This window comes from Gorilla gorilla, chromosome 8 (genome assembly GCF_029281585.2).
Source record: "Gorilla gorilla gorilla isolate KB3781 chromosome 8, NHGRI_mGorGor1-v2.1_pri, whole genome shotgun sequence".
Lineage (NCBI taxonomy): Eukaryota > Metazoa > Chordata > Mammalia > Primates > Hominidae > Gorilla > Gorilla gorilla.
In genome coordinates, this window is record NC_073232.2 from 101976074 (window position 1) to 101995164 (window position 19091).

At 43.0% G+C, this 19091-nt stretch overlaps 1 protein-coding gene across 2 annotated transcripts in view; it reads right to left on the reverse strand.

The window, feature by feature from the left end:
- Positions 1-12633, reverse strand: part of PANK1 (pantothenate kinase 1) — a 64381-nt gene extending 51748 nt beyond the window's left edge. The window contains exon 1 of one of the 2 annotated variants that reach the window (XM_004049772.3): positions 11734-12633. In XM_004049772.3, the coding sequence (XP_004049820.1) occupies positions 11734-12436 (703 nt within the window). In that variant the 5' untranslated portion in view covers positions 12437-12633. Of the gene's footprint in view, positions 1-10835; positions 11603-11733 lie in introns of those variants that run through there. The other variant, XM_004049773.5, reaches the window with a different exon arrangement.
- Positions 12634-19091: the final 6458 nt, after the last annotated feature.

Below are 19091 nucleotides of genomic sequence, written 5' to 3' on the forward strand. Positions count from 1 at the left end.
GACACTTCTTTTTTTAAAAATAACCATGTCCTGACACAAGATTAGCAATCAAATAAATTCCGCAGTCCTCTTATTCACTAATTTGCCAGCATCACTCTCAGACAGGGTATGCTAAACTTGGTGAGGCAATCTATGATAATCAGGTCAAGACTTATGACACAAGCCATGTGTCCTGCTTCTAGAAACATCAGAGGGTATTAGGGAAGCTTCCATTGAGGAGGTGATATCCGATCAGGTTGGGGAATACTCTGAAATCCAATCTCCGAAAGATTCCCAGTCAGGGCAAGATGAGTTTGTGGAAATCCTGGTATTTCAGAGTCTTGGAAGCCTCTGTAATTAAATAACAGCAATGATATTAATATTAAATGTCTACATGGTTGATCATTTAGCAAATATATATATATAGAGAGAGAGAGATAAAATGTCCTCTATTAATATAAATAAGACTGGTATTAGTAGTGTCTTAGTCCATTTTGTGCTGCTATAACAGAACACTTCAGACTGGGTAATTTGTAATGAATAGAAATTTATCTGGCTCACAATTCTAGAGGCTAGTAAGGCCAAGATTGGGGGGCTGCATATGGCAAGGACCTTCCTGCTGCATCATCCCATGATAGAAGCGTAAAAGGGCAAAAGAGCATGTGTGCACAAGAGAGCAAAAGGGTGAACTCACAGCCTCAAACCCTTTTATAATGGCATTAATCATTCATGGGGATGGTGCCCTCATGACCTAAATGCCTCCCATTAGGCCTCATCTCCCAACACTGTTACACTGGAGATTTTCAACACGTGCTTTCTGGGGGACACATTTAAACCACAGCATTCCACCCTGGCTCCCCAAATTCATGTTCTTCTCACATAAAAGACACATTCATGTCATGCAATAGCCCCAAAAGTCATAACTTCCCAGCATCAGCTCAGAAGTTCAATGTACACAGTCTCATCTGAATCAGATATGGATGAGATTCAAGGCAGGATTCATCTTGAGGCACACTTCCCTCTAGCTGTAAGCCTGTGAAATCAAACAAGTTACTTACTTCCAAAATACAATGGTGGAATAGGCAAAGGATAGACATTCCCATTCCAAAAGACACAAATAGGCAAGAAGAAAGGGATAGTCTTAAGTCAATCCAAAACCCAACAGGGCAAACAACACTAAATCTTAAGGCTCCAGAGTAATCTTCCTTGACTCCACATCCTACCATCTGGGAACACTGGAGCAGCAGTTGGGCCCCCAAGGCCTCAGGTAGGCAGGCTACAGCTTTGTTTGGTGCTACCCATGCAGCAGCTCTCACAGGTTGGTGTCAGGTGCCTGTGGCTCTCCTGGCTAGTATTTCATGCTGGTAGGTCTAGAGTTCTGGGGTGTTGGTGTGAGCCCACTCCTTAGGCTTTACTAGGCATTGCTCTAGGAGACTCTCTGCGGTAGCTCCTACCCTAAAGTTATGCTGCACACTGCCCTAGTAAGGGCCCTCTGGGTGGCTCCACCCTTGCAACACGTGTCTGCCTGGGCCATCAGGTTGTCTATGACATCCTTTGGAATCTAGCTGGAGAAAGCCATGCATCCACAGTTATTATCATTATTATTATTATTTTTTAATTTTTATTTTTTTTGAGATGGAGTTGGAGTGCAGGTTGGCTTGCAGTGGCGCAATCTCAGCTCACTGCAGGCTCGGCCCCCCGGGGTGCACGCCATTCTCCTGCCTCATATTATTATTTTTTGAGATGGAGTCCTACTCTGTCACCCAGGCTGGAGTGCAGTGGTGCGATCTTGGCTCACTGCAACCTCCACCTCGTGGGTTCAAGCGATTCTGCTGCCTCAGCCTCCCGAGTAGCTGGGACTACAGGCGCATGCCACCATGCCCGGCTAATTTTTTGTATTTTTAGTAGAGACGGTGTTTCAGTGTTAGCCAGAATGGTCTCGATCTCCTGACCTCGTGATCCGCCTGCCTTGGCCTCCCAAAGTGCTGGGATTACAGGCATGAGCCACCGCACCCAGCCTGCCTCCACAAGTCGTGTACTCTGCATGTCTGTAGACTTAACACCACATGGATGCCACCAAGATTTGCTGCTTGCACATTCCAAAGCTGTGGCCTGAGCCACACCAGAGCACCCCCCTTTTTTTTTTTTGAGATGGAGTCTCTCTCTGTCGCCCAGGCTACAGTGCAGTGGCGCGATCTCGACTCACTGCAAGCTCCGCCTCCCGGGTTCATGCCATTCTCCTGCCTCAGCCTCCCGAGTACCTGGGACTAGAGGCGCCCGCCACCACGCCTGGCTATTTTGTATTTTTAGTAAAGACGGGGTTCCACCGTGTTAGCCAGGATGGTCTCGATCTCCTGACCTTCTGATCCACCAGCCTCGGCCTCCCAAAGTGCTAGGATTACAGGCGTCAGCCACCGCACCCGGCCCACCTGAGCACCATTGAGCCACAGGTGGGGTGAGCAAGAAGCACTGTAATGAAATGTGGCCAGCAGAGACTTCAGGCAGCCCTGAGAAGTGAACTCCAAGATCCAGAGGGCACACTAGTTCTCTCTTTTGATATACAGTCATACGTCACTTAATGACGGGTATTTTCAGAGAAAAGAAGTGTCATTAGGCAATTTTGTCATTGTGCAAACAGCATAGAGTGTACTTACACAACCCTAGACGCTATAGCCTACTACAGACTTAGGCTATATGGTAAACCCTATTGTTCCTAAGCTGTAAACCTGTACAGCATGTTACTGTGCTTAGTACTATAGGCAATTGTAACAATGGTTAGTATTTGTGTATCTAAACATACCTAAACATAGAAAAGGTACAGTACAAGTACAGTCTAAAAGACAAAACGTGGCATACCTGTATAGGGCACATACAAGAGCTTCCAGGACTGACAGTTGCTCTGGGTGAGTGAGTGGTGAGTAAATGTGAAGGCCTAGGACATCACTGTACACACTGTAGACTTTACAAACATTGTTCACTTAGGCTACTCTAAATTTATAAAAAGAAATTTATTTCTTCAGTAATCAATTATACTTAGCTTACTATAACATTTTTACTTTATAAACTTTCTAATTTTAAAAATTTTTTGACTCTTGTAATAACACTTGGCTTAAAACACAAACATATTGTATAGGTGTACAAAAATATTTTCTTTATATTCTCATTCTACAAGCTTTTTTCTATTTTTAAAATTTTTTAATTTTTTTTTTACTTTTTAAACTTATTTGTTAAAAACAAAGACGCAAACACACACATTAACCTAGGTATACATTAACCTAGGTCTACACAAAGTCAGGGTCATCAATATCACTGTCTTCCACACCCACATCTTGTCCCACTAGAAGGTATTATGTATTATACATAATTGTGTGTGCTATATTTTTATATGACTAGCAGCCAGTAGGTTTATACCATCATCATCAAAAACAGATGAGCAACGCATTGAGTTATGATGTTCAATGGTTATGATACCACTGGGCAATAAGAATTTTTCAGTTCCGTTATAATCTTATAGGACTACCTTTGTATATGTGCTCCTTCCTTGGTGAAAAGGTCTATATGTGGGGCATGACTGTATTTCCTTCTCCGAGGTCATGGCACCCTGTGCCTGTGATGGGAGGGACAGCACCAGTAATTTCCAAAATGCCTTCAGAGTCATTCTTCCATTGTCCTAATGAACAGCCTCTGGCTTCCTTCTATCCCTACTGATCTCCTTATCAACTGGTTGCTTGCCCACATCCTTGGTCTTCTCTCCTGAAAATGTTCTTTTATTCTCTACCACATGGCCAGGATGAGAATCCTTCAAATCCCTAAATTCTGTTTCCTTTTTAATTATAAATTTTATCTTGAAGTCATTTCTCTCTTATTTTCCTGTATGCAGTTAATATTTTGCTTAGAAATTTCTTCCATCAAATATCGTAGTTTATTGCTCTTACATTCTGCCTTCCATAAAGCCTAGGGTGTAGACACAATTCAGCCAAATTCCTTGCCACTTCATAACAAGGCTGGTCTTTACTCCACTTTCCAATACCTTATTCCTCTTTTCCATCTGAGATCTCATCAGAATTGCCTTTATTGCTCTTATTTCTACCAACATTCTCATCACCATCACATAAGTAATCTCTAAGCAGATTTAGACTTTTACTACAGCTCTCCTCCTCTTCTCAGCCTTCACCAGAACCACATTTAATGCTCTGTTCATAGCAACATAGGCTTTTCATAGCCTGCTTCCCCACATTCTTCCAGCCTCTACCTGTTACCCAGTTCCAAAACCGCTTTCACATTTTCAGGTATTTGTTATAGCAACAGCCCCATTTCTCAGTACCAGTTTTCTGTCTTTGTCCAGTTTGTGTTGCTATAATAGAATACCTGTGACTGGGTAATTAATAATGAACAGAAATTTATTTGGCTTACAGTTCTGGAGGCTGAGAAGTCCAAGATCAAGGGACTGCATCTGGTGAAGGCCTTCTTGCTGCATCATCCCATGGCAGAAAGGCAAAAGAGCATGCTTGAGAAAGGGCAAGAGATTGAACTTGCAGCCTCAAGTCCTTTTACAATTGGCATTAACCCATACATGAGGGTGAAGCCCTCATGACCTAAACATCCCCCATTAAGCCCCACCTTCTAACACTGTTGCATTGGAGATTACATTTCCAACACATGAGTTCTGGGGGACACATTCAAACCGTGGTAAATAGTAAGATATCTTTTACTCTGCATGTACTAGGGTCCAGGCATGGTACTATACTTGATATACATTTTCCATATTTGGTTCTTACTACAACTGATAAGATGGCCACCATTATCTCTATTCAACAGTGAGCCTTGAGGTAGTTAAGAATCTCACCTAAGGCTTCATTGCTAGTAAGTAGGAAATGCGGACCTGAATCCAGGCCTGGTGGCAACAAAGCTCTTTACACCACAGAACCCTACCCACACTTGCTTCATGGAACCCACTAGGGCCCTGCCCAGCAAAGTCAAAATCTTAAATAGTTTTACCCTGAGTCCTGAGCCCTCAGTTTCCTCATTTGTAAAAGGAAGAGAATGACAGCCCCTATCTCACAGGCTGCTGGGAGTATTTGACGAGAGAATCCATGTGTCTAACGTAGTGCCTAGCACATAGTAAGTGCTCCTCAATGTTGGCCACTGTTACCTCCAGACACATGGATGAGCATTTTGCCAAAGGTGTACAGATTACATGCACCTATCTTTTCCGAAAGTTTTACAGAACACACTTTCTTTTCCCAACATAAATAATAGGCTTATTGTGATAGAAAACAAAGCCAGTTGGCAAGGAAGATAGACTTGGGTTACAATTTTGGCCCTGTCATTCACTAATAACAGGTCTTTGGACAGGTTGCTTTACTTCTTCGAGCCTCTCTTTGCCCATCTATAAAATAGAGAGTAGGAGTGGGAACTGCATGCTTTTGTGAAAGCACATACAGAACAATGGACACAGAGATGTCACTCAATAATAGCTACTTTCATTACTGGGTAAATCGAAGCTACTGTCACGACTTTTTCCACCTTCTTTCCTAACAACAGAGAAATCTGTTAGAGGTTCAGGTCATTATTTTGATGTAATTCTCTTTAAATAATATTTCTTTGCCCCTTTGAATCATCTACTACTCTCAAATATACTCTCAAGGAGAGAATACACACACACACACACACACACACACAAACACACACACGATTACCCAACAACTCCAGGCATTTAAAAGGTGTCATAAACTAAGTAAAGAGATACCAAGCTTGACAGCTGCACTATCTAGAGAAAAGGTCTACTTAGAAATTCTGTATGCCACAGTGGATGCACTAAATACTTGTCATCCCAAGGTCCCAAGATGAATACTGGCTTACCTATTAAACCTAAAGCATATGTAATTAAATATATTAGAAGTCAAGCCCTGATTAATTTTCATGATAATTGGCTCATACTTAACATACATACACACAAAATATTAAAACGCAGGCTATCCCACACACACAAAACAGCCTGTCAGTTAAAACCAATACTCCTTTGTTTCCCCTACTTATTCTGTCTCCAAAACCATGAAAGGTTTTTAGTCACTTGTTAAATGTCTCACATATCAAGAACCAACAACACTGTTTCTGTCTTTGGTCACCATGCCAAATAAAATATGCTTTGTATTATATTAATGTTGAAATTCACTTACTGGTCTTTTGGAGGAAAAGCAGTGTTTGTATGCTTAATAGAATCCTGATCCTTAACCAGTTGGACACTGGACACTTGGGCCTTAAATTATTAATCATCAATTCAAATGTGTATTGTACAATTCATAGCTTAATGGACAAACTTGGGAATTTGACCACACTCTAGGAGGTAGCAATACTAGAGTGTGCTCCTGCTTTCCCTTTTAGTCTTTTGTTTTTGAACTTGCAATGTCTCTTATCCATCTAGAAGTATTGATTATGTTAAAATTAATTGTTAAAAATACTGTATGCATCCATACTCTATGCAGATACAACCAGACAATTTTCCTTATTTATCTTTTTTATACTGGTTTTTCTAATTAGCCCAATTCAAGGGTAATGTAAAGTCCAAGTTCCAAAGCTAAACATCCCAATATTTAGGAAATTAAAGCCTTATACTTTCACAGTGATGGCTAAAACTGGTAACAGATTTGGGGTTTTTCAGTCTGTACCCACCAGTATGCTACCTGCATAATGAACTCTCACTCATTTTCTGCTATCTGGATGATTTGAGAAGTCAGAACCTCCGACCAGAAGGCTGACTGCATGCATCTACTCATTATTCCTGCCTGTTGCCACACATAAGGTAGCACATGCCCTTGAGCCCTTCAGATGATACTCACATGTTTGCCTTTCTGCAGTGTAATGTTCAGTGACTCAATTATTTCCTTTGCATTCTTCTCCTCTCTCCCCTAGTGTTATGGCTTTTCTAAAACAGTGTCCTTGGTGTCTAAAATATCCAAGTTTTCCAGACAACATCTATATACCACTTTGTGTCATTTCTGTTCCTCCTCTAAAAAGTATATATTCACCAATATTATTGAAAATAACTTTACAGAAAAAGAGTTATGTAAAAAGTTGTTGCTGCTATACTTCTGCTTTCTAATACAGCAAAATACTCCAAGTTCTAATCAAGACTACAATGTTTGAATTAGTGATTCAAAGTTTGTGTTTGTGTGTGTGTGCTTTGTGATATAAAGACCCTGTGTGTAGCCTAAACCTGCAAGAGATAGGTTAAATAAATTTTGGAATATCTATATAATGGAATATCAGAAATATAATACAACCATTAAGGATGATGTTTAGATGCCATAAGAAAATGCTTATACTAAAATTTTTAATAAAAAGGTTATCATCTTATCTTAGTATGATCCAAAATTAGCATTAGAATATGGCACATTTTAAACAGTTGTTTTCTCTAAGTGGTGGGATCACAAGTACTTTTTCCTGCTTTCTTCCTACATTTTTCGTGCTATCCAATATTTTTAGCTATATTCAGGGGGAAAAAAGGCCAAAAAAAAAAAAAAAGGAAGGAAAAAAAGGAAAAAAAAAAGAATTGTGGGATAGGAGTAGTATTATAGCTGATCAAATACAACTCTTTGGTCTTTCTTATTCTAAGCCTGTATTTGTTTGTTTATTTGTTTAGAGACAGGGTCTTGCTCTGTGTCCCAGGCTGGAGTGCAGTGGCACAATCATGGCTCACTGCAGCCTCTACCTTGGGAGCTCAAGCAAGCCTCCTGCCTCAGCCTCCTAGGTGGCTGGTACCACAGGCACATGCCATCATGCTCAGCTAAACTTTTTTACTTTTAGTTTTTGTAGAGATGGGGTCTCCCTATGTTGTCCAGTCTGGTCTTGAACCTCTGGGCTCAAGAGATCCTCCTCCCTTGGCCTCTCAAAGTACTGGGATTATAGGCATGAGCCACTGCATCTGGCCTGTATTTTTCTAAAATGAAGAAAGTCAGCCTGAGGTTGTATGTGCCAGCTCAATTGCATTGTCCTATGGATTAATGGTGGACAATGTTTAGTGTGACACTGATGATGACAGCTGCCATTTATGAATAAGTGCTATGTGCCAAACAGGATTCTTTATATATATTATCTCATTTAATCCTCATATCAACCCCACAAGGTAGTAAGATTATCTCCATTTTATTGATATGAAACTGAAACATAGGGGTAAAGTAACTGGCTAAGATCATCCTGCTGGGATTCAAGCTGTTGAATGAGCACACCATTTACAACACACTAGCATTCACAGCACCTCAGAACTATCATTAGTTTCAAAATATTTGTTAAATGATGTGACCCTATGAGGTGCTACTTAAGTGTACTTCAAAGAATCAACATGCCAAGAAGCAGACCAAAGGAATCTCCCTACTGATACCTCAAAGAAACTCCACTGAAGGACTTTTATCAAAGTCTGTTGTGGAGGTGGAGATGGCTTCCTTAACGAGGTAGTGATGGGGTTACTTGTACCCTTTTTTCTGTGACATAAGTCATATATTCTTGTACCCAAGGTGCAAGGCATATGAGAAAAAAAATGTATCGTCTATAATCAGACATTCAATTTAATTGGGGAGACAAGTAACACATATAACACACATGATAAAATCAGCACAAGGCGGCCAGGTGCGGTGGCTCACGTCTGTAATCCCAGCACTTTGGGAGGCCGAGGTAGGCAGATCACAAGGTCAGGAGATCGAGACCATCTTGGCTAACACGGTGAAACCCCATCTCTAATAAAAATACAAAAAATTAGCTGGGCGTGGTGGTGGGCGCCTGTAGTCCCAGCTACTTGGGAGGCTGAGGCAGGAGAATGGCGTGAAGCCAGGAGGCGGAGCTTGCAGTGAGCCAAGATCGTGCCACTGCACTCCAGCCTCGGCGACAGAGCGAGAATCCGTCTCAAAATAAATAAAATAAAATAAATAAAAAAAATCAGCACAAGGCAAAAAAGTCCATTCACAATTAAATGTTAAGTCAGTGGCAGAGCAGATAACTAGTATCATCTAGTAGGACGAACTGTCAGCTCTGAAGTGTCATAGAATTCTGAAGGTACAGGAAACAGCACTTGGAGATCACCTAGCCTAGCTCCAGCAGTTCAAGATGTGACTTGGTAACTTGGTTAAGATCACACTGCTGCTAAGTAGCAGAGGTGGGTAAAGTACCTAAGGAAACCTGATATTAAGTAGATAGTCTAAGAAAAGCCTTCCAAGAATAAGTATAGTGAGGTGATGGCACTTTAGATGAAAAGAGTGGACAACATTCTCCTTTCCTGGTTTAGCAAAATTAACCTGCCACTGGTCTGACTTTTAGATTGCAGGATGGTGAATAGTCTCGGCACTGAGAGGTCAGATTAAAATTTGTTAAATAATCTAAAAATACTGATCTGTTTTATTCCATCCATCATTTTCAAACATGAAGTATTTTAATGTGTATTGTCCTTTACCTACAATACTACAAAATAGAAACACACCTATCCACACATGCATTCCAGGTGCATTTACAAGTGTTAACACTGGCTATCTTAACACACATCTTGTTGGGACAGAGGCCAAATTGTTGTAACTGACCAGGAGGAAATAATTATTTGTCTAGCTTGATGCTTCGCCACCGGCACGCACTAAAATTTGCGTTTAAAGCACACAACTACTCTTTGCAAAAATCGTTCCTGTAAAATCTGTCAGTCATCAGCAAATAGGAATAAGCTTAGAGTATGTAAATACTCACAGAGTACTTAAATATTCCTCTTAGAGTACCTAATTCCTCTTAGAGTAACTAAATATCAACTGATTGGACAATATTCTTTTTATAAAGATATGTGAATGTCAATAGGCAAGGCACAAAGATATTAAGTTAAGCCATTTTTAACTAAGAAAGTTTGGTAGTGAAAAGGCCAGATGTGACTCCTAGGAACATGTAAAATTTATTTCAGAAATGATTGTTCAAATCTGAGAGAAGAAAACATGGTAAATAATGTAAATCCAATTTTGACGAACCGTTTTTTAAAAATTATAAGTAACAATCGTGGTCATGAAACTTAAAACAACTAGGATGTTTATTTTGTAAGAAACATAAACCACTTTAATTTCTGACACAAAGCACACAGGCAGATAGTTACACTTTCTTGTATTTTAAAATAATTTCTGTGGGTTTGCAAGCACAAGTTAAGGCTCAGGTTAGTTTTTCTCTGTCTTCAAGATATTCTTAGAGGGTGTATTTTCAATTCCTCAGAAGTTATTTCAAGAGGTGTTATATCCTCAATTAAACATAGAAGATTAAGCTAGAAGCTCCCTTTCATTATATTTTAGCTATTTTCATTGCAAACTCTAGTACAATCTGTCAATGTAGATAAGAGAAATAACTGAAGTATAGCTTCAAAATAAGTGAAACAGGTTTATAAATCACAGGTAATCAATATTAAGTCCTGACTTTTAAAATATTAATACTAATGAAAGTCATTTTCTAACAAGTATCAAAAAGAAAAGCAAATAAAAATTCGGGTGCTAGATTACAACCTTACACCTTACAACTGTAGCCAAATCTGCTGTTTGGCTTTAAAGTTCCACACAAAATCTTACCCTACAAATTTAACATTTCAAACCCACAAAATACAAGTACCAGAGTCACCCACAGTCATGTCAAAGGGCTTTCCAAGGTCTTAGAAACCTTAATCCAATACAGAAAAGCTAAGAGTCAAAAAGACATAGAAACAGGGAAAAGTGAAGGTGTTATTTGCCAAACATTAAACTTTCACAGAAATCCAAAACCTACTTAACAATTTCCCTATATCGAACAGCATAACCTTTATGCAAATGGTAAGTGTTCAAATGCAGTCATTTATTAGCATTTACTGTACTTACTTTGCTTTTTGCCATTTATAAGCTTCATTAAAGACACCCACAAAGAAGTAACCAGTTGAATGAGGTTCAGCCAAGAAAAACCAGCTGTAAACTCGACCTACAAATTTACATCCCACAGCGTCCTGTGGGGAAGGTACACTTTACAAACTACCATTATATATACAAGCTTTAGATTGTGAAATAATGCACTTCGGCTTTCTCCGGTGTACATCACAATTACAAACCCTCAACTCAACCTCCCCCCTCGTTGAAAAAAAAATCCACCTCCAATCCTCATTGGTCCACATAGTTCCGGCCCACATGGTATCAGTGGGTGTGTCCCTCCCAAAAAACCCTCTCATTGGCTGTGAAGAAACAGCGTCTAATAGGCTGTGATTTTGGGGGGTAAACTCCACGCCTCCAGACTTGCGCTCTCCAATAGACCCGAGACGCTGCCGGCTACTCTGTGATTCAAAGGGCAGGCAACCCCAGTAGGACGCGCTCAGAGAAGCGAGAGGGGTGAGAAAGGAGAGAGCACCCTCGGTGTGCCGCCCACTTTATCCTCACTCCTGGACCCCAGCAAATGTTCACACACCTGCGTTTTCCCAGCCACCAATTAGAAGGGCGGACAGAGCGTTCGCTTATTATATATCCTTGACCTAGGGACCCGCTCAAGCTTCGTGTCCAGTCCTCGTTCTACTGATAGAAGCGAGCAAAGGGCAGGCTCAGGCAAAGACCTGTAGTGCTTGATGTCCCCTGGGAAAAGAATCAGTCCCGGGAACCTACTCTGTGCAGTCCCTCGACCGCAGACGCGGGGGCGCACGGGGCGTGCTGCGGCGCCTGCCTCAGCCGCTCCCAGTCCCGGGCCCCGCACGCTGCGTCTGCCTTGCGCCCGCGCTCCCCTCCCAGCGGGACTTACGCGGCCTGTTCTTTCTCCCCGAGTCCATCCTCCTCCGCAGCCGGCATTTCTTGGCCGGGGAGTCATGCTGAGGGAGCAGTGGCTGCGGCTGGAGCTCCGGCAGGAGCGGGAGGCGCTGGGGCGCCGCGTCGCTGCCGCCCACGGGACCCCGGCTGCAGACATGCGGCGGCTGGACTGGCGGCGGATGGAAGCCGTTGTGCAGCAGCCCGTTCACAGCGGCGGCGCTGGTGCCCACGGGGGCCCCTGGAGAGTGCGGGACCGAGCGCTCCTGCTGCCCGCTGCGGTCGCCCATGCCGGGGGCTGGCGGGGCTGCGCGCGGGCCCCGGCTCAGGCGGCCTCGCTGGAGGTCATTCTCCGGCGTCTTTATTTCCCCGGATCCTCCCTGCGGCTTCCGATTCAGCAGCCGCAGAGCCGGCGTCTGGGGATGGCGAACCCGGCGCTCCTCCCCTCCTCCCGCCGACTCCCCCACCTCCTCCGCGCCCTGCCCCCCGCGCGCCGGCCCCACGGCGCCGGCCTGGAGCACGCCAGCCCCGGGCGCGGAATCGGGGATCCCCGCGCACCCCCAGCCGGGGCTTCCGCCGCCCGCCTTCCCCCGATCCCCAGGCCGCGCGACTTCAAACGCGGCTTCCTCGCCTCCCAGACTGGTCCCCGCCACTGAGCATGCCCAGTCCTGCCCGCCACCGCCACCGACGAGTTTCAACATGGGGAATCAAGTTCTCTGGGCTTGCAGAGAGGAGATGGGCGGGTTGGGCTTTGTATGGCGATGTGAAAACCAGATGGGTCTGGGAGAGACAGCGAAAGGAGCGAACCGCTTCAGGAGGAATACGGGAGGAAGACAATTATTTGCAGAGGTTTCAGGTTTGCTAATCCTGTCCCCAGTGAGCAAGATACCTTTGCAAGGTCATTCACGTTACCCTCCCCGCTTTGTGAGTGTGTGCTTACGCGCGCGCGCGTGTGTGCCTGTGCGTTTGGTTAAGTGACCAAACTACTTAGAGGCCTGAGGGGAGGGAGGAGAACAATTATTTATAGAAAAGTTGGCAGACTTGGGGAGGGAGGGGAGTGAAATTTCTTTGCTGGCACACACACACACTCAAACACCATGTGGTCTCATAGAGCTGTCTTTTGCAGGGAGGAAACCTAGGAATACAGTGTAAGGACAGTGAAGGACAAAACTGTAGGCAGGATTAATCGGTGCTGAAAGAGACCAAGTAAACAGGAGCAATTCCATGCTATAAAAAGCACTTTCCTCACCCAGAAAGGACTTCAAAAGACAATGTCATGTTATTTATAGAGTAAGGAGTTGCCTCTTCTAAGAAGGGAAGGCGGCATCACGTGGTGACCAGCACTATGAGCTTTGGAGTTAGCACTGGGTTCAAATTCCAACTCAGCCACTGAGCAAACCCAGATAACGTTAATGCTCAAGGTAACACTTCTGGCAATAGGAAACGGGACTGTCCATGCTCACTATGCAGGACTAATTTGGGTGGTGAATACCTTCCCAAAGTTATGCAATCTCTTGAGGCCTCACTTTCCTATCCATAATGGGGCTGTTGTGAGAAAATCTACTAAAAGTACCTGTTACAATCCTGGCACACAGTAAATACTCAGAAAGCTAGTTTTCCTTATTACGCTATTATGATTAGCAGTTCACCCTTTGTTTCGACAGAGGAGAACAAACCATGCTTACAGCCGTATTTATTGTGTGATTTATTTTGTGATATTCTCCATGATTTGCAATTAATCTACAGAGGAGTCAGAGTCTGGCAGGTGCTGGCTGACTACTGGGTTGCTGGGCCCCTGGGCTTCAGGGCATTCAGCAGCATCTAGGGCTTGCATCTGGCAATTCCTTCCAGCAGAGCCTTACATAGAATCAGAGCTTGAGAACCATGGGGGCCACTGGAGCACTCTGGTCTATCCACTCTTGCACACTTTTTTCGTATCAGGAAACTGAGCTGCAGACAGATGGCTGAGGTTATTAAGAGCAAAGGTGGGACTAAACCCCACATCTCAACTCTCTTGGCTTCCCTAACCTTATGCTATTTAAAGACAGAGAAAAAAACCCAGGTGATCTGGCCCCTCCCTACCTCTCCTGCCTCATCAGGGGCTCCCTGTGCTGCCTTCAATTCCTTAAACAACGTTCTGCTGTTTCCATTGCCTTAGAGAAGAGAAGTCTCTTCTCTAAGACCTCTTTTGTCTACTAGACTCCAACTTTAGATCTCCTCTTTAACTTCTCATATTTAGAGAAATGTTCCCTGACCCTTAGGGCTACATTAGGTCTCCCTGCCATACCCTCTTCCTACTGCTTGTACTCTGTTTATGACTCCTTATCAGTTTGTAACTATACCATGCATCTGTTCCCTCATTTGTAACTTGAGAATAATAGGACATCACTGAGTTGTTAGACTGATGAAATGCATAACACATGTGTAAAATTAATTCAAACTTCAAGCTATTGGAACTTTATTGTGAGACTTGAGAGAAATGTGGCTATGCAGCTACAACTTCTGCTTTTTTTTTTTTTTTTTTTTTTTTGAGACAAGGTCTCACTCCTTCACCCAGGCTGGAGTGCAGTGGCACAGTCGTAGCTTACTGTAGCCTCCAACTCCTGGGCTCAAGCGATCCTCCCACCTTGGCCTCCCAAAGTATTGGAATTATAGGAATGAGCCACCATGCCTGGGCTTGCCTTTTTTCCTTGTAAATAATTAGGAAGACCGAGCAGGGCCAGAGATACTAATCCCTTGGATCACTGCCTCTCCTCACAGAGTAATAATCTTCCTTGGAATGCAGCAGTCTGCAACCAATCAAATCGCTGTGGCATATGCATTGGTCTTGTATGGAAAATGTAATTCTGCTGGAACTTCTCCATCTCTGCCAGTATAAGTGAAATCTTAACTTCTCCACTTTGGAGCACTGATCCCACTCATCTGGAGTTAGTGTTTCCAGGTGGCTATCCTCAAGCTTTGCACTCAAACTTCATACTTAATCATATTCTCTAAATCTCATTATTTAAGGTTAACATATGTAAAGTGTCCAGCACATTGTAAGTGCTAGAAAAAGACATTATTATTATTTGATTGCCCATCTTACCCCACTTCACTGTAAGCATCTTTAAGGCAGATGACTTGTTCATCACTCTATCCCTAGGAGGCACTTGGTAATTATTTGTCACTGGATAAATGACTTATATCAAGCTTGGCTAGCGCGTGGCCCACAGCCTGCATGCAGCTCAGGATGGCTTTGAATACGGCCCAACACAAATTCATAAACATGAGATTTATTTTTGCGACTTTTTTTTTTTTTAGCTCATTAGCTATCATTAGTGTTAGTGTATTTTATGTGTGGCCCAAGACAATTCTTCCTCTTCCAGTGTGGCTCATGGAAGCCAAAAGATTGGACACCCCTGACTTAGATGATATTTCACACAGAGTCCCCCTCACTTTCTACTGTAAATTTGCTAAAAATCACCAGCCACTCCTAAATATTCAAATGTATCATTTTCAAATTCCCACATAATTGAGCTGAGTGGCTTAGGAAGCAAATTACATCAGAGATGCAAATAGAAGCTTTAGCATTGCAATATCTCCAAGGACATATTTTTTCTAGTTTGATTCCCAGGCCTGCTGAGGAAGGCCTGAGCCAGGTGGCTCAGACCCAGGCAGGGCAAAAGTACTGGTACTGGGACAGAACGTCCTCCACCTGTTTCCTTTCTCCTACCCTTGTCAGGCTGGGTGCTTGGATCAGTTACACCCAGCGTATGGTAGGGAAGAAGCCAGGTGGCATCTCACAGGTTTATTCAGGGGTGTGTGTAGGAGGTGTAACTTTGAGGCGTGAGCTGTCATGTCCTCCAGGAGGGGCATGCAACAAATGTTTGGAAGAGAGTGAGGGAGAAGGGAACCCACAAACCAGTGCACTCCCTTGGGTCTTATTCATTTATTTAATAATCATTTATTGTGTGTACTATGTTGTAGGCACTAAAGCATGCTGGGAATACAAAGACAAAATAGATGGCTTCACTGCCCTCAGAGGGCTTACAATTCAGTAGAGAGAGAAAAGTCAGTGATTCTCCAGCATCAGTGTTATGTGAGAATAACCTGGGGAATTTTTCCTTTTTAAATTTGTATTAAAACTAACATACATACAGAAAAGTATGCATATCTTATAAAGCTCAAGGTATTTTGCAAAAAATGAACATGCAGTGTAACTTGCAACCCAGGATATTTTGTAAGCACAGATTCTGGGTCCAGTTCCCATAGACTGATTCATCAGTAGGTGATGATGATGATAACAAAGATGATAATAAATATTTTTAAAATTAAAAAAATAACTTTTTCAAAAACAGGGGATTTGATGCAGATGATCATCATGGCTTGGAGAAACAATGAAGGAAGCAAAGTATGCCATCTATGCTGCAGGAGGTAACTCCAGAAGACCCCAGAGAGTGAGCAATGACAGAGTCAGGGGTGGGGGTTTGTGGGGGAGTGGTGCTGAGGTGGAAGCTAAAACAGGGTTCAGGGAGGAAATGACCCTTAAACTGAATTTTGAATAATATTGGCCTTTCTTCAGGTGAATAGGGAGGGAAGGTTTAAAAGAATCTACTCAGAACTGAAGGAGCCAAGACTCTGTGGGTGCATTTGAAACAACCTGGCATTTTTGGGAAACTGCCAGGAGTTCCACAAGGCTGAAGAGCAGCCTGAGAAGGGAGAAGGTGAGCAGTAATGGCTGAAAAGTTTATGTAACCAACCAACAGGCTCATTTTACCTGCTGCCCAGATACAGCCGATTTATCAAGACAGGGGAATTGCAAAAGAGAAAGAGTTAATTCATGCAGAGCCAGCTGAACAGGAGACTGGGGTTTTATTACTCAAATCAGTCACCGTGAAAATTCAGAGGCTGTGGTTTTTCAAGGATAGTTTGGCAGTCCAGGGAATGGAGTGCTGCTGATTGGCTGGGGATGCAATGATAGGAGTGTGGAAAATGGTCCTCCTGCATATGTGCTGAGTCTGCCTCTGGGAGGGGCCACAGGACGGGTTGGCAGGTCCAGGTGGAGCCACTGGTTGTCAAAAATGCAAAACCCTGAAAAGACATCTCAAAAGGCCAATCTTAGGTTCTACAATAGTAATGTTATCTGCAGGAGTATTTGTGAAAGTTGTAAATCTTGTGACTTCTGGAATAATTACTAGTAATCATTTATGTCTACACTTTAGCAGAATTCAGGCTCCTCTTATCTGCCTAACCTATAAAGATGGTTTAGTTTTGGGGAAGGGCTACTATCATTTAAACTATAAACTAAATGTCTCCCAAAGTTAGCTTGGCTCAAGCCCAGGAATGATTAAAGGCAGTTTGGAGGGTAAAGGCAAGATGGTGGTTGGTGAGATCAGATCTCTTTCACTGTCATAATTTTCTCACTGTTATATTTCTTGCAAAGGTGGTTTCAATTGAATGGGATCCAAATCTCAAATGGCTTTCTATCCCATAGGAACGAGTTTGGACTTTTAACTGAGGGCCATGGGAAACTACTGAAGAGTTTTAGGCAGCATAAGAACTACCAGATTTTCATTGTGGGAGGATCCTCAGCAGCAGCCTCAGAAAGGAGATTGGGGAAGGAGATCCCTAGTCAGAGAGACCAAGAAGACTACTGGAAAAAAACAGGTAAGAAGTGATAAGGGACTGAGTAAAGGACACAGCAGTTGGAATAAGAGCACTGGGTGGATTCAAGAATTATTTGAGGATAGAATCTATAGGACTTGGTCAATGGGAGGGTAAGGGAGAGGTGTGGCTGGGCTGATTTCTATGTTTCCAGGTCGTGCAGCTGGGGATGTGGTTTCAACATGCAGATCTAAGCAGATCCCCATTCCATCCTGAGCTGCATCACTCCCAGGCTGGGTTGGGTGCCTCTCTGGTGTAAGCCATATCACTTTTTGCCTATCTCAGTCTAATGCTACACTTAACACATTTCATTGCAATTTTTTTGGCAGGGGGATCCTCAAGGACCTGCAAACAAGAAACCAAATCCCCCCACTCCCTCCAGCCAAAATGTGTTCATTTTGACCAGCTGTGTGTGTGTTTTAAATTAAAAGTTTGAATTAGAAAGCAAGTAGGATAAATTTATACACTTAGATGTATAAATTTAAATACCTGGCCCCTGAAGCACTTCTGATAGGTCTCAGCTACCCAAACAAGAAGAAGGGAATCTTTGAATCCCCAGGACTCAACGCAGTACTGGACAAAAAATGGGAGCTGAAAAAGTGTGTGTGGAGTCAATGAAGGATGCAATTTCCCCCCATTGTAGAGACGAAGAAGCTGAGGCTGCAGAGTAGAACAGGAGCAGACAGTGGGGATTGTCTTCAAAGTAGGTTCCTAGTTCCTGGCTCAGAGGTCCCAGTTTTTGTTGACCATGGACAGTAAAACTCCCTGGGGAAGCGGGCCCAGTCTCAGGAGAGCAGTTTTGATTGGTCTAAGTTTGTGATTGACTTAGGAACTGTCTGGCCAATGAAATATGAGGGAAAGCCTGGGGGATTCTGGGAAAGGTTTTGTAAACCAAAAAGTATTTGAGACATGTCTCAATTTTAGAGGATTATTTTGCCAAGGTTAAGGACCATTGCCCATGGCACAGCCTCAGGAGGCCCTGAGAACATATACCCAAGGTGGTTGGGGTACAGCTTCATTTTATACATTTTAGGGAGTCAGAAGTTACAGGCAAAGACATAAATCAATACATGCAAGGTATACATTGGTTTGGCCCAGAGAGGTGGAACATCTAGAAGCAGGAGCTTCCAGGTCATAAGTGGATTCAAAGATTTCCTGATTGGCAGTTTGTTAACAGAGTTAAGCTCTGCCCCAAGAGTTGATGTCAGCTTAAATTAAGGTAAGGGGGTACTTTGTGGAAACCAACATTCTTATCATGTATATGAAGCCTCCAGGCTTCAGCGAGAATAGATGTGAATGTCTTTTATTGGACCTTAAAAATTGTCAGACTTTCTGGAAAAGACATAATAAGGGAATCTTTACAGAACATAATTTTTTCACCCACAAGTGACAGCTTGGCAGGGCCATTTCAAAATATGTAAAGAAATATAATTTGAGGTAAAATAATTTGATTTCCTTCAGGGCCCACTGGCTGTCACGTGATGTTATACCAGAGTCAGATTGGAATCTGTTGTCTTACTGCTACCAAGATTTTGTCTTGACAGTCTTAAGATTCCTGTTTTAATGTCAGTGCTGGTCAGTTGTGTCTAAACTCAAAAGGAAGGAGGGTATAATGAGGCATGTTTCACCCCCTCTTTCCCATCATGGCCTGAACTAGTTTTTCAGGTGTTTTTTTGAATCCCTTTGGCCAAGGGGGATCCATTCAGTCAGCTG